The sequence below is a fragment of the Myotis nattereri genome (genome assembly GCF_964212035.1).
Source record: "Myotis nattereri genome assembly, chromosome: 2".
NCBI lineage: Eukaryota > Metazoa > Chordata > Mammalia > Chiroptera > Vespertilionidae > Myotis > Myotis nattereri.
The window spans coordinates 165,622,250-165,638,754 of NC_138076.1; the positions used below are offsets into that span (position 1 = coordinate 165,622,250).

General features: G+C 43.9%; 1 protein-coding gene across 4 annotated transcripts in view; it reads right to left on the bottom strand.

Annotated features, from left to right (window-relative positions):
* Nucleotides 1-15,962, bottom strand: part of ATF1 (activating transcription factor 1) — a 67,827-nt gene extending 51,865 nt beyond the window's left edge. For 3 of the 4 annotated variants that reach the window (XM_081082634.1, XM_081082633.1, XM_081082632.1), the window contains exons 1-2: nt 15,731-15,962; nt 9,188-9,286 (exon numbers count right to left, since the gene is read on the bottom strand). Coding sequence is in view for 2 of the 4 variants with exons in the window: in XM_081082633.1 (XP_080938759.1) it covers nt 9,188-9,280 (93 nt within the window). In the remaining 2 variants the exon portion in view is untranslated. The remainder of the gene's footprint in view (nt 1-9,187; nt 9,287-15,730) is intronic. The other variant, XM_081082635.1, reaches the window with a different exon arrangement.
* Nucleotides 15,963-16,505: the final 543 nt, after the last annotated feature.

Sequence of the window (16,505 nt, forward strand, 5' to 3'; positions counted from 1 at the left end):
CAATTAGACGTTAGCAATCCATTAAAAATTTAGCTGAACTGTTCTTTCCCCGTATGACAGACCTGCCTTCTTCCTGCCCTCTACTACAGGTAAGCCATGACCATATCCCATCTCTGATGGATTGAGAGAAGTTAGTTTCTTCTGATTTTAGGGCAATATCAATACTCTTTCTTTCACCTGGCTGTGAAAGAAACTCACTCAAAGGTTGAGCACTGACCTATGAACCAGGAGTTCATGGTTTGATTCCCTGTCAGGGCACATGCCTGGGTTGCAGGCTCAATCCCCAGTGGGAGGCATGCAGGTGACAGCCGATTGATAATTCTCTCTCATCATTGATGTTTCTCTCTTTCTCTCCCTCTCTGAAATCAATAAAAATATATTTATAAAAAATACTTTTTCGCTCTGACCGGTTTGGCTCAGTGGATAGAGCGTCAGCCTGCGGACTGAAGGGTCCCAGGTTCGATTCCAGTCAAGGGCATGTGCCTTGGTTTGGGGCACATCCCCAGTAGGGGGTATGCAGGAGGCTGATCGATGTTTCTAACTCTCTATCCCTCTCCCTTCCTCTCTGTAAAAAAATCAATAAAATGCCAAACCGGTTTGGCTCAGTGGATAGAGCGTCAGCCTGCGGACTGAAGGGTCCCAGGTTCGATTCCGGTCAAGGGCATGTACCTTGGTTGCGGGCACATCCCCAGTGGGAGGTGTGCAGGAGGCAGCTAGTTGATGTTTCTCTCTCATCGATGTTTCTAGCTCTCTATCCCTCTCCCTTCCTCTCTGTAAAAAATCAATAAATATATTTTTAAAAAAAATCAATAAAATATAGTTTAAAAAAAATACTTTTTTTTCCTACATCCTAGTGGAAGCCAGAAATCACCCTCATGAGTTTAAATACCACTTATATTTCCACAACTCCTAAATTTACATTTCTAGTCTGGACCTCTCCCCTGGACTCCAGACCATATATATCCAACTGCCGACTGGACAAATCTACTTGTTTGGTTTGGCAGACAAACTCCAAGGTGGCCCCCCTTATCCCTTCCTCCTGGTGTTCATGTCTTTGTGTAATCCTCTCCCCTTGAGTTGTGGGAGGGTCCTATGACTTCTAACCAACAGAACAAGGCAAAGATGATGGGATACCATTCCCATGATTACGTTATGTTTTATGGCAAAGGAATGGGATATCATTCCCTTGATTATGTTATATTACATGACTGTCTTGATAGCAGACTCTCTTCTCACTCTCTTGTTGGAATAAAAGAAGCAGGCTACCAGACTCATAGAGAGCAGGGTGACAGCTGGGAAGGGGGGCAAGAGAGGGAGGCAAGGAACGTGGAGGGATTGAGCAACAAAAGAAAACAAAGAACTCAGGGACAGGGACAACAGAGGTGATTGTGGGGTGGGGGGGAAGGGGGGTGAGAAGGTATGGAGGGCTAAATGATAATGGGGAATATATATATGTATTTTTTTGAAGCAGGAGCCTGGCCAGTGTTGCTAAATGGTTAGAGCATCAGCTGGAGGACCACTTCTGGGTCAAGCACATGTACCTCAGTTGCAGCCCCAGTAGGAGTGCGCATGTGGGAGGCAACTAATAGATGTATCTCTCTCACGTCGATATCCGTCTGTCTGTCTCTCCCCACCCCCTCTGCCCTCCCTTCCACTCTCTCTAGAAATCAATGGAAAATATATCCTCAGGTGAGGATAGAAAAAAAAGAAGCAGGCTGCCATGCTATGAACTGCTTATGGAGAGGGCCACATGGCAGCAAATTGCAAATGAACTCTTTTTTTTGTGTGTGTGTGTGGTTCTATTTTTTATTTTTTTAAAAAAAGCAAAACAAAAAATTTTCTGCATCTATTTAGAGCAGTGAAACTATTCTGTATGATACTATTTTTTTTTTATTATTAGTTAAGGTATTACAAATGTGTCCTCATCCCCCCCATTAACCCCTAACCTCCCGCCCCGCACACTCATGCTCCCATCCTCCTGTTGTCCATGTCCATTGGTTTGGCTTATATACATGCATACAAGTCCTTCGGTTGATCTCTTCCCCTTACCCCCGCCCTCCCCTACTTTCCTTCTGGGGATTGATAGCCTGATCGCTGATTCTCAGTCTTTGGGTCTGTCCCTTTTCATCAGTCTATGTTGTTCTCTATAATCCACAAATGAGTGAGATCATGTGGTATTATGCCTTTTGCAAATGAACTGTTAAGAGTTGACCGTGGCCTCCCATCAACAGCCAACAGAAACCTGAAGCTCTCAGTCCTACAGCTGCAACAAAATGAATTCTGCCAACAACCTGAGTGAGTTTGATTGTTCTCCAGTCTAGTCTCCCGATATGAACCCAACACTAGCCACCTTGCTTGTAACCTGGTGAAACTGTGAAGCAGAGATCCAGCTAAGACATGCCTGACTCCACAGAAACTGTGAGATAATAAATCTGTTTTAAGCCCTAAATTTGTGGTAATTTGTTTTTGCAACATAGAAAACTAATACAGATAGTATCACAAACTTTACAAGCCAAACTCCTAACTGCCAACATCTCCTTAAAAAAGAAAAGAAAAACATGCCCCAGTGTTGTCTATGTCAATAAATGGCAACTCCATTCTTACAGTTATTCAAATCAAAAACTGTAGTCAATCTTAACTCCTTTTTTATCTCTAAAACCCACATTGAATCTAAAAGCAATCACTGTTGCCTTTACAAATCATATGGAGATACTAACTTGATCTCAATACCACTGTCTAAGCCACTACTGTCTCCATGCACTTTGTTATAACTGCTTCCTAACTGGTTTTCCTGCTTCCACTTTCAAAAAGCAGCCAGAGTGATCATATTAAAATATCAGTCAGTTAATGTTTTTCTCAAAATACCCCAAAGGTTCCCCATCTTACCCAGATTTAAAAACCAAAAATCTTACAGTCACATATAAGGCCTACATTATCTGTTGTATAATGTAGGGAAGAGGCAACTAATAAATTTATCTCTCCCCTTCCACCCCCTTCTCTGCCTCATCTCGTATCACTCTCCTCATTCCTCCCTCTTCCACCACATCGGCTTCCTTGCTGTTCCTTATCCATGTCAACTGCCCGTCAGTCTCAGAGTTTTACAACTATTGGTCCATATAACTGAAGAGGTATTTCCACAGACAGGACTTCTCTCGCTACCTTCTATAAAAAGGCAAGCCCATGTCCCCACCAATAACTTCCTATCCTTCCTACCTTGTTTTTCTGTCTCCACAGCATATCCTGACAACTGATATTCACTTTATTGCCTGTCTCCCCAAAACCAGAATGTAAGTTCCATGAGAGCTGAGACTTTTGTTCACTGCTGTACTCCCCGCTAAAACTGATTGAATAAATATTGCTATATTAGATACTGTTTCCTTACAAAATTTAGAGTCTAACAGTCAAGCCACAGAGATGTTATTTTTAAAAATCATTACACAACTATTTACTACCTAGAAATGTACTTATTCTACCTCACTATAAATATGTTTCTAAGGAAATTTGGAATACATTCACAGGTAACCAAAATAACTGAGATATAGAAGTAAACTAACTGCATTAGAACATTTTTGTGAAGGGCTCGAATAAAAGAAAGGTAACTGGAAGACTCCACCTATTGTTTTTCCAGAGCCATCTGGAGAAGATACTGTTCTTCACAGATATAGCCGAATAATACAGAAGGATGCATCAAGCTTAAAAGACTGACCCTTTAGGTGTCTGTTTCTCAAACTTTTTGGTCTCAAGACCCTTTCACACTCTTACTCATTATTAATGACCTCAAAAAACTTTTATTTATGTGGGTTTTTGGTTTTTATCTACCAATACTTCATGTAAAATTCAAACAGAAATTTGAAAAATATTTAAGTTCATTTTAAAATAACAACCATAACTCCATTATGTTAGTATAAATAAAATATTTTCATTAACACAACTAAATTTCTCTCCAAAATTAGTGAGAGAAATAACATTGCTTTACACATTAAAAAGACGCCAGGGAGAAACCAAGATGGTGGCATAGGTAAACACCGGAGATTGCTGCCTTGCACAACCACTTCAAAAATACAACTAAAAGATGGAATGGACATCACCCAGAACCACAGGAAGGCTGGCTGAGTGGAAATTCTACAACTAGAAGGAAAGAGAAAAGCATATGGAGACTCAGAGGAGGTGCGGTGCAGAAGTAAAATACAAAGGTGCGGAGGTGCATGCAGAGAGGGCTGGCGGTTGAGGACACGGTTGTCTTTTTCAATCGGGAGGGAGTCTCAGGCTCTGAGCTCCAGTTCCGGGCAAGTCTCTGGGGACCCAGACTCATACCGGAGAAATGGGACTGTCTGGCATCAGTTGGAACTCGAGGGCAGCTTTCTCTCGGAGGCACTAACAGCGATTGCAGGGGCCTCTGAGGGCAGGACTGAGAGCAGCCATACTGCTCCTCTGCCTGCCCTGTTGATCCCCTGGGACCCCACCCTGCCCAAGCCATGCATGGAGGCTTTTGCATATGAAAGGCCCTGCCCTTTGTAATCCGAAAATTACTTAACAAACTGCAGCTGCCCCAAGGCCCTAGGGCAACTTGCATTGCTTTACAGCTGGCTTCTGCTGGGTAGCCTCAGGCAGAGGGTAGATTAGCATCTCCTTAGATCCAAGAGCCAGTGTACCCAGTGGTCAGAGTGGGACCATCCAATTACAACTCCTCTGATCCACAAGGGACACACTCAGGGGGCAGACTCAGTGAGCACCAAAGCCCCACTGAAGCAAGTCTAGCCCCATAAGAGTGTCTTCAGCACAGAAGTTCAACCACTGCAGACACAGCTGATTCTCACAGCCAATTAGCCTGGAGGTCAAATCCTCCCACTGATACCTACAACAATCAAGGCTTAACTACAACAAGACTGTGCACAAAGCCCACAAGGGGGTGCACCAACAGTGTCCACCTCAGATAATTGGGGAGACTGAGCCACTGGGCCCTATAGGACACCTAGCACACAAAGCCACTCTATCGACACAGCGAAGCATAAAAAAATGCCAAGACAAAGAAAGAGGACACAAATGACAGAAATGGAGGAAAGCAAACTATTGGATATAGAGTTCAAAACCATACTTTAAGATTTTTCAAGAACTTTCTAGAAACTGCCGATAAACTTAATGAGACCCTCAAGAAATCTAGTGAGACCCTCGATGTTGTGAAAAGGACCAACTAGAAATTAAGCATACACTGACTAAAATAAAGAATACTATACAGACTCCCAACAGCAGACCAGAGGATCGCAATAATCAAGTCAAAGATTTGAAATACAAAGAAGCAAAAAACACCCAACCGGAAAAGCAAAATGAAAAAAGAATCCAAAAAATACGAAGATAGTGTAAGGAGCCTCTGGGACAGCTTCAAGCGAACCAACATCCGAATTATAGGAGTGCCAGAAGAAGAGAGAGAGCAAGATATTGAAAACCTATTTGAAGAAATAATGACAGAAAACTTCCCCTACCTGGTGAAAGAAATAGACTTACAGGTTCAGGAAGTGCAGAGAACACCAAACAAAACGAATCCAAAGAGGACCACACCAAGACACATCATAATTAAAATGCCAACAGCAAAAGACAAAGAGAGAATCTTAAAAGCAGCAAGAGAAAGAAACTCAGTTACCTACAAGGGAGTAAGCACACATACGACTGCCAGCTGATTTCTCAACAGAAACTTTGCAGGCCAGAAGGGAGTGGCAAGAAATATTCAAAATGATGAATGCCAAGAATCTACAACCAAGATTACTTTATCCAGCAAAGCTATCATTCAGAATTGAAGGTCAGATAAAGAGCTTCACAGATAAGGAAAAGCTAAAGGAGTTCATCACCACCAAACCAGTATTATATGAAATGCTGAAAGGTATCCTTTAAGAAGAGGAATTAGAAGAAAAAGATAAAGATACAAATTATGAACAACAAATATGCATCTATCAACAAGTGAATCTAAAAATCAAGTGAATAAATAATCTGATGAACAGAATAAATTAGTGATTACAATAGAATCAAGGACATAGAAAGGGAGTGGACTGGCTATTCTTGGGGGGAAAGGGGTGTGAGGGATGCAGGAAGAGACTGGACAGAAGTAATACACCTATGGATGAGGACAGTGGGTGGGGAGAGAGGGCGGAGGGTGGGGTGGGAACTGGGTGGAGGGGAGTTGTGGGGGGAAAAAAGAGGAACAAATGTAATAATCTGAACAATAAAGATTTAATTAAAAACAAAACAAAACAAAAAACAAAAAGAAAACATTGCTTTACATTTCTTCAAATCTCCTTAATGAGTTAATAGAAAATGGCTAAATTCTCTTACTGCTTCTACATTAAATATGTTGCCATATGTTATTTTGGTTGAGGGGAGGAGTGTTTTAATAGTCTTTTCAGGTAATTGTAAATATTCTTCTTTGATACCACATCAAAACTTGACAGTTTGTAGTTTCTTAAAGTTTGTTTGCAAGGTACAATCTGAACTCTGTTTACTCTGCTAACATTAAAATCCACCGGTCTGTCTTGCACTCTGAATGGGTCTTGGACCCATATATGACTTTGTTAAAAAAGTTTGTAATTATTAGGAAGCTGTCAAGTTCACAATGGTGAATAAAAGTTTTCCAAAATTCTACTTTTTGCTTGAATGTTCATATCTCCCCACTGGCAACAAATCCTGCCAGTTGTTGCCCTTGAACTGGGTCAGGTGCATGGATCAGACAATTTGAAATTTATTTTATTTATTTATTTATTTTTAATATATTTTATTGATTTTTTACAGAGAGGAAGGGAGAGAGAGAGTCAGAAACATCAATGAGAGAGAAACATCGATCAGCTGCCTCCTGCACATCTCCCACTGGGGATGTGCCCGCAACCCAGGTACATGCCCTTGACCAGAATCGAACCTGGGACCCTTCAGTCCGCAGGCCGACGCTCTATCCACTGAGCCAAACCGGTTTTGGCGAGACAATTTGAAATTTAAAAACATCAGTTCTGCCCTAGCCAGTTTGGCTCCGTGGATAGAATGCCGGCCTGCAGACTGAAGAATCCCAGGTTCGATTCTGGTCAAGGGCACATGCCCAGGAGGGCTCAATCCCTAGAGCAAGAGGCAGCCTATCAATGATTCTCATAATTGATGTTTCTATCTCTTTTTTTTTTTTTTAATATATTTTATTGATTTTTTACAGAGAGGAAGGGAGAGGGATAGAAAGTCAGAAACATCGATGAGAGAAACACATCGACCAGCTGCCTCCTGCACACCCCACACTGGGGATATGCCTACAACCAAGGTACATGCCCCTGACCGGCATCGAACCCGGGACCTTTCAGTCCGCAGGCCGACGCTCTATCCACTGAGCCAAACCGGTTACAGCGATGTTTCTATCTCTTTTTCCCTCTCCCTCTCTCTCTGATATGAATAAAAATATATAAATAAAAATATGAACATCAGTTCTGCAGTACACATGCCTGTCCATTTAAATCCTCTAATGAATATGACTATTTTCCAGTTCAACAAAAATATTTTCTGTATACCCACAATAAATCTATTGACCTGAAAATCTACTCCTGTAACTATTAGTCTGTTTAAATTAGTGTAATAAGCCAAATAATTTTCACTTTCTTTAGCAGCAACAAAATTGGTCTAAAAAAATCTAAATCATGCGCCACATAAAATGAAATCTACTTCAAGTTTTGAAAAGTATATACAACATTAAATATACAGTGTATAAAAGAAAACTGAATGATCTTGACAAGATCTATATATATATATATATATATATATATATGTATAAAAGACTGCGCTAGCTGGTTTGGCTCACTGGATAGAGCATCTACCTGTGGACTGAAGGGTCCCAGGTTCAATTCCGGTCAAGGGCACGTGCCCCGGTTGTGGGCTCGGTCCCCAGTGGGGGGTGTGCGGGAGGCGGCCGATCGATGATTCTCTCTCATCATTAATGTTTCTCTCTCTCGCTCTCCCTCTCCCTTCCTCTCTGAAATGAATAAAAAAATATTTTTTTTAAAAAGGCTAAGTATCTGTCTGACCGATAGCTATGATGCGCACTGACCACCAGGGGGCAGATGCTCAACACAGGAGCTGCCATGACACACACTGGCCTTTTAAAAATAAACGGCACCACCGACCTGGCGGCGACAAACCAACACCCGGCTTTCCCCAAGTGGGACACAGGCCCCACCACCACCCCGGAGCTACACCAAACCAAATCACAGCCAACTCTGCCAAGACCCCATGGTGCAAAATGCAGGCCCCAGCCCAGCCCGAACGGTCACTGTGGATGCTGGGTAATGGCATCACGTAGCAACGCCCGGCTTCCTCTCCCTAGCAACTAGCCTCCTTGGAGTTTCTTCAGCCCAGGAACACAACTTGCTTTATAGCCAGGTGCAAACATTTTACACTTTAACCAAATGTTTGTGAAGCGTTTTCACATGCCTCATCTCATTTGATCCTCACATAGGTCCTGAGTAGGTAGATAGGAGACTCAGTGGAATCCTATTTTCTTTTCATTAGCCAGAAAACGAAGATGTAGAAAGTTTAGAAACTTGACCCAACTAAAAAGAAGAAATGGTAGAACTTGAAAATGACTTCAGGTTTTCTCACTGCGCAGAATATAGTCAAACACTACTGTAGTCAAACCCTTTGTTCGCCCTGTGTGATCTACAATAATAATGTGCTTCATGTTGATATTTACTGCTGTGTTGCTGACAATTACTTGAAAGAGAAGTTGGGGTGCTTCACTGGGCTGGAAAAAATTTAGCTAAATCAGAAAGCAGGTCTAATTAAGCAAGTTTATTCTACATATATAAAAGGCTAAGTTGACTTGCGCATGTGCAATACATATAAAGCTCTTGCTGGCGCCAATCACAAGCATGTGTTCAGGTTTGTCATTGTTGATTGTGAATTTGGTTGACACTTCTATGATAGAGAAAGGGTGAATAGCGATATTAAAATATTTCTTCTAATTAATTTCCTTTCAGTGTGCACAAATCCGTGCACCAGAACACTAGTATTTAAATAAAATCTACCTTCCATGTATTTCAACACTTTATAGTTTGTTTTTGTTTTTGGCTTGGTTCTTTTTAAAACATTAGTAATTAGAGATCTGAAACAACCAATTAATCTGCATATAAAATATTCCTAACTGGCTCAATATATTGGCTGGTCCTTGCCTTACCTGTTGAGCAATATGAGAAATATGAGCTCCTTGAACTGTTGAACCAGGCTGAGATGCTGTCTCTGAAGTGTTACTCTTGTGGGAATCTTCCATAATCAACTGTAAAGAAAAAAAGTCAATTAAAAAATGCGTTCTAATCATTTTCAAGAGATCTGAAGACATTTCTATTCTTAACATCCATACATTTTCAGAGGAACAAGACAAAGCTTTTCTATACGATGGGCTGAGCTCAATTTAACCAGACTCAATATGTTCCCACAACTCTGCTCTGGGAGTGTAGCAATGTAAGCATAGGATCTTAAAACTGGTAATGAAAAATACTGTAGCATATGTATAGTACACTGCATAGTTGTGTAAGAATTGATAACTTGGTTGCCTCCATTAAAGAGAATTGGGATGCCCTAACCAGTTTAACTGTGGATAGAGCATCAGCCTGCGGACTGAACGGTCCCAGGTTCAATGCCAGACAAGGGCTCATACTGTGGCTGTAGGCTCCTCCCCTGCCAGGGCCCTGAATGTGCCGTGCAGAAGGCAATCAATCCATGTGTTTCTCTCACATCGATATTTCTGTCTTTCCCTCTCTCTTCTACTCTCTCTCTAAAAAAAAAAAGAATCAAATCAGTGGAAAAATATCCTTGGGTGAGGATCTAAAAAAAGACTTTTCCTTACATATTATTAAGTACTAGAGGCCCAGGGTACGACATTCATGCACTTGGGGGGGGGTCCCCTTCAGCCCGGCCTGCACCCTCTTGCAGTCCAGGATCCCTTAGGGCTGTGGTTGGCAAACCACGGCTCGCGAGCCACATGCGGCTCTTTGGCCCCTGAGTGTGGCTCTTCCACAAAATACCACGTGTGGGCGTGCACGTACAGTGCGATTGAAACTTCGTGGCCCATGCGCAGAAGTCAGTATTTTGTGGAAGAGCCGGTATTTTGTGGAAGAGCCACACTCAAGGGGCCAAAGAGCCGCATATGGCTCGCGAGCCACGGTTTGCCAAGCCGCAGTTTGCAGACCACTGCCTTAGGGGATGTCCTTAGCACTGCTACGGAGCAGGAGAGGCTCCCGCCACCACTGCTACACTCACCAGCCATGAGCCCGGCTTCTGGCTAAGCAGCGCTCCCCATGGGAGCACACCGACCACCAGGGGGCAGCTCCTGCATTGAGCGTCTGCCCACTGGTGGTCAGTGTGCATCATAGCAACTGGTCATTCCGCTGTTCAGTCGATTTGCATATTAGGGTTTTATTATATAAGATGATAGTCTTCCTGTCCATGGACATAGCACAGCATTCTTTTCTCTAGCCTAAGGACAGTTTCTAATTGCACATATAGTTTTATGTGGAAAATTTGAGTAGAAGTTGAACTAACTAAATAACTAAATAAACCTATACCTAAGGAGGCTCTAAAAAATCTAGCTGATCTAATCAACTGGAGGATATGGCAGCTGGTTAAGAATGAGAATAAATGGGTTATATGAGATGGAATATGTCAAATGAAGAACTACTTAGAAAAAGACTGGTAAAAAAAACTGGGTAGAATTTAAGGTTTTTGTGGTTTTGTGCAATGACATAATAAAGAAAAAAAGGCTAGCCTGCAAACATATGAAAGGATGCTTAATATCATATCATTAGGAAAATGCCAAGTCAAAACTATAATGAGATACCACCTCATATCCATTAGGGTGGCTAATATAAAACAAACAAAAAAGAAAATGTGTTGGTGCGGATATGGAGAAATTGGAACATTTGTGCACTGTAGTGGGAATGTAAAATATTGCAGCTGCTGTGAAAAGCAGTATGGTGGTTCCTCAAATAATTAAAGAAAGAATTACTATTTGATCCAACAATCCCACTTCTAGGTATATATCCATTAGTTCTGTGAGCTATCTATCTGTTCATATTACTTGTCCATCCACCTACCAGAACTTAGTGTTTTCCTTATTAGCCTCCATTATTTCTTCACATAAATTTATTTTAATCCTCATGTGAGGACATGTTTTCACTGATTTTTTAAAATATATTTTTTATTGATTTCAGAGAGAGGAAGGGAGAGGGAGAGAGAAACATCAATGATGAGAGAGAATCATTGATTGGCTGCCTCCTGCACGCCCCCTACTGGGGATCGAGCCTGCAACCCAGGCACGTGCCACTGGGACCCTTCAGTCCGAAGGCCTTCGCTCTATCCACTGAGCCAAACCAGCGAGGGCCATTGATTTTTTTAAAGGGAGAGGGTGAAGGAGAGGAAGAAGGAAAGAGAGAAAGAGGAACATAACATTGATCGGTTGACCATGCACACAACTCGACCCCGCAACCTAGAAATGGGCCCTGACTGTGACTCAAACCTGCAAACTTTCAGTGTATGAGACGTTGCTCCAACCAACTGAGCCACACCAGCCAGAGCTCTTCATATAAATTTTATTTCTATTATGTTGATACAAACACCTTCTCAATATCATTTAACCAAGCTTATTTTAAAAAGTTTTCATATGCTTTTACTGATTTTGAGAGAGAGAGGAAGGGAGAGAAAGGAAGGGAGAGGAAGAGGGGGAGGAGGAGAGAAAGAGACGGGTTGAGAAAAAGACAGGTTGAGAGAGAGAAAGCGAGAGAGAAGACAAACATCCTGTACTGGGGATCAGACCGCAACCTTTAGGTGTATGGGACAACGCTTGAACCAACTGAGCCACACCAGCCAAGGCTATTTTAAAACTTTTGATTTTGACAAATTCATCTAGTTATTTCCTTTGTTCTTTCTTCAACTGCTTTTAAGCCTACCCAATAGTCTCTTCTTCAGGAACAGTGCCATGATTTTTTTCATCTACGCTAATACAAATGTAATTCCACAAAGTAAACATACAGACAGCGCCAAAGATAGAATTACGTATTTTCTACATACTATTTCTAGTGAAATAGACTTTTTTAAACACTCCATTTCAGAAGACATGGTTAGAATATAGAGTTAAGAAGAAAAAAGATGTGCTAAAGCACTGAAATAAGATTTTTGAAAAGCTTGTTAAATTACTGGAAATGCTACTCTTCTGTTCGTTCCACTGTGACTCACTGATTTTCCCTCCCTAACATTATTATGAAATCCTATATCTAACGGAAACTAACATGATCAACAAAACAACAAACATTTCCTACAGTTAGCAAATAGCATCTTGGACAATTATTATATTTCCTATGGAAAAGAAGAAAACCTATTTTCAATGATTTTTTTAAGGAGGAATCAGTTTTGGCTGGTGCCATTTTGGGGCTCAGCCCATCAGGTTTATCAGGTGACCTAAAAAATTTATAATCCCTTTAAAAAAAAGGAAAAAAAAGAGAAATCGGCTTCTTTTCCCCCCAAAACGAAAACAGCTTTATAGTTTCATCTCATTATAAACAATCTGTATTTTAATGACGTTATCAGAATATAACCTTTATTTGTTCACTTATTTTTACTTATTATTCCTAAAACTGAGGTTGAGATAAACAATCTGTTAAAAACTTGCTCAACACACAATAAATTTTGTGTACAAAGGCACTTAAGTAAAGTAAGCCCTGGGCAGCTGCTGGAAGCTTAGATGAGACAACCTCAAGTAGGGCAGAATCACAAGGAGGCAGTGGAACAGCTTCAAAAGTACCAAGGATGTGGAGAGCTGAGAAATAGCAGCAGGCTGTGATCTTGCTGACGACATAGTGAGAAATATAAGTAAAGGCATGGTACTTTTTTTTTTTTTTTTTAAATAGAGATAGGAAGGAACAGAGAGAAACATGGATTTGTTGTTCCATTTATTTATGCATTCATTGGTCGCTTCTCATATGTGCTCTGAAGGGAGATGATACCCGAAACCTTGAAGTTGGGATGATGCTCTAGTCCAGTGATGGCGAACCTTTTGAGCTCAGCGTGTCAGCATTTTGAAAAACCCTAACTTAACTCTGGTGCCGTGTCACACATAGAAATTTTTTGATATTTGCAACCATAGTAAAAAAAAGACTTATATTTTTGATATTTATTTTATATATTTAAATGCCATTTAACAAAGAAAAATCAACCAAAAAAATGAGTTCGCGTGTCACCTCTGACACACGTGTCATAGGTTCGCCATCACTGCTCTAGTCTAAACAATTGAGCTAACCAGCCAGAGCAAAGCATAGCACCTTAGAGAAAACTTTCAAAGAAAAAAAAAATTATGTGCTAGACACCAGGAGCTTTTAAATATATTACCTGATGGATTCCCTAAATTGAGGCTCAAAAAAATTGTCATTTACTGTGGATCTCACAGTAAGATGTGAATGCAAGACCTGCGACCAGAACTGTTTTAATCCAAAGTCTATGTTCTTTTTTTCTGCATTGCCCCTCTACTCTCACATTCCCAACTTGTCCACCTGACAAACTTGTTTTCAAGTTACATCCCAGACATTATGTTCCCTATTGATCCAGGTCCCTCCTTTCTCAATGCTTCCACGGTGCATTGCAGGTATTTCTAAGGAGGTTACTTAACACTCTGAACTGTGTTTATTGGCATGTCAGTTTCCCTTAGTCTTTTTAAAAACTTTTATTTATTTATCATCACAATTTATCCCCCATACCCCCTTCCACACCACCCCCACCCCTGCCACTGTTTCCCTTAGTCTTAAGGCACCTAAGGTCAGTGCTTGTATCATGTGAATGTATGTTTTGTGCCCAGCAGAGACCCTCACATATACAGTAAATAGTAAACATCAGCAAATACAGTGTAGTACTCTCATATGATGAATGGAGAGAGTCTTAGTCCCTCACCTATAGAGGATGTTGAACTATGAGAAAGCTTGAGGCAAGGCGTCTTCTTGCTCACCTTTTCCACAACTGAATTCATGATCTCCCCTCAAAATTGCTTTAGTCATACTGAATTTCTTTCAGATCTTCAAACGTGCCTGCCTCGCTTTCTCTCCCCTTCAGGATTTTATACATATTCCCTCTGCAGAAACACTATCCCCCTTCTCTCCCTGTGACCTGTTCCTATGGTTATTCTTCAGGGCAAACTCTCCTACCTCCCTTAGGCTGGTCGAGCACCTCCCGCACGTTCCCCCTCTTCTCATGGCACTTATCACAGTATTTAATTGCCTGCTTTCCGTCCCACAGAATGCAAGCTCCAGGGAGTCAAAGACCACATCCTGTTCCCAATATAACACTAATACCTTATACATTTATTACTGTTGAATAAATTCATGTGTTTAGTTCGGCTTACCTACTTAAAACTGATAGAAACAATGGGTTAAATAAATATGTTTAGACAATTATCTCAACCCAGCCTTAGAAACAGGGACAATTCAGGCACAGGAAAACACTCTATGTTAGAGTTGGAAATTCATTATAAATAAATGGGGAAAGCATTTTAAAAGTATTTTTAGATGGGACTATCTCCTACTGGTGATATAGTACTGTAAGATGTATCACAGACCAAACAAAACCTTAAAAGATATCTACAATAGAGCGAATACATTCAAGTTTAGAACAAAAGAATTATTCTGATTGAGCTAGAGGAGACCGCACGCTTTCATGTATAAGAAAAATAGCGTTTTAATAAAACGGCGTGTCTCTGTTGTGTTGGTAACGGAGGTCTCAGGATAAAACACGTCTTGCAAACCTAAGAGTACGAGCTCTCATCCCAAACGGCCAGTGTGACGAAGATCTTGCCAAGCCCGTGCCGAAAAAGCCTCGGAGGGCAAAGGCGCTCCGCGCCCACAGCCCCCCGGCCTCGGAAGCTAACCGAGCAAGCAGACATTCTCGGACACCGACCACAATTCCGGAGCGACGATGCTGCCCGCTGCCCGGCCGCTGACGCTCTGGGATCCCACGCTTAGATTCACGACTCGGGGGAGGACCATCCAAGACGCGTCCTCGGCTTAGTCGTGGGTCCAGAGCTAACAGACGACCTTCTGCGGGTCCACACCCGCCTTCTCGCTCATCACCTGCATCTTTCCGTGACTGCTGTGTGTCTGTCTATTTTACTGTCTCCCCCTCGACTGTCAAGTCTAAGAAGGTAAGGGCCGTTCCTGCCCTGCACGGCGGGCCGACCTGGGGCCTGGCACCCCGAGGACGCCCGGTGCGCGGCCGTGGGCTCCCCGGAGAAGGTAACCGGTCCAGGGCCGCGCTCCGCCAACCGCGCGCGAACGCCAAGGCCACGCCGCCCGCCCCGGCTCCCCGCGCCAACCACCGGCCCTTCCGCCGAGGGCACGCGCCCAGACCCGTGGGAGGGCGGCTTCGGAGGCGACAGCCGCCCCGCGGCGGGAGGTCTTCGAGTTCATCTGATCGGGGGCCGCGGGGAGCGGGGGAGGAGACCCGCCACTGACGGCAAACAGAGCAGCCCCGGCGCGAGAACCGGAAGCGCGCGAGGCCGGGGGACAGCGGGCGAGCCCTCCCCCTTCCGCCGAGCGCCCTCCGCACCCCTCCCCCACGGCGGCCGCCCGCGCGCGACCCCCCAGCCGGCGAGCTGCCCGGCTCGGCGTCCCCGCAGCGCGGCGTCCCCGCACCCGCCCCCCGCCAGGGGACTCGGGAGCACGCCCCACCCCCGCCCCCCGCTTACCTGTGGCTGTCGCCTCGCCGCTCTCCGGGGCGGGAACTTCCACTCCCCCCTCCCAGGTGGCCCCGAGTTTACTACCTACTTCCCCACCCCGTCACGCGGCGGGGGACGTGCCTCTCAAACGCCTGGCGGGGCGGGGAGAAGCAGTGTCACCGAACAGCCAACTGTCCTAGGCGACCGTTTCCTCAGCAGTCAGGGCCGCCGCCGGCGGCATGATCTGCTCCAGGCCGGGGGCGGAGAAGGGAGGGGGGTCAACACTGAGCGAGCGTGGGGGGCGAGGTTAAGGCGGGGCCACCGCGCGGCCGCCGTCCTACGTCATCACGTTACGCATCTGACGCGCCGCCATCTTGTGCCGGGTTTGCTCGGGATGGCGCGTTGCGCCGGTCGGAGGTGTAAACTCCGGTGGGAATTGTAGGCGCGCAGATTCATTTTCGCTTCAGGAGCTCTGCCCGCACGCCGTCCCCACGTCTGTTTTCGGGGCCCATCACCAGTCGGAGGGTGTTGGGGGTCGTTCAGCGGCGTCGCTCGCAGCTCAGCCCCCACCGGTGGCCCCTCGTTGGGCCGCCGGGCCGGGAGCTGCCCTCCCTCGTCGTGACGCGTCCCGACCTGTCCGCTCTCGGTGGGGAAGCGGCTGGGAGCGGCGAGGTTCGTTCCCCTCGGCTCCTTAGTTTACCCAAGACGGGTTTGAAAAACAACGTCATGGCCAGTGGGCTGTGTCACTCTGGAACTCAGATTTATACCAACAGTTAAACCAGAAAAAAGTTCCATAACGGACTGT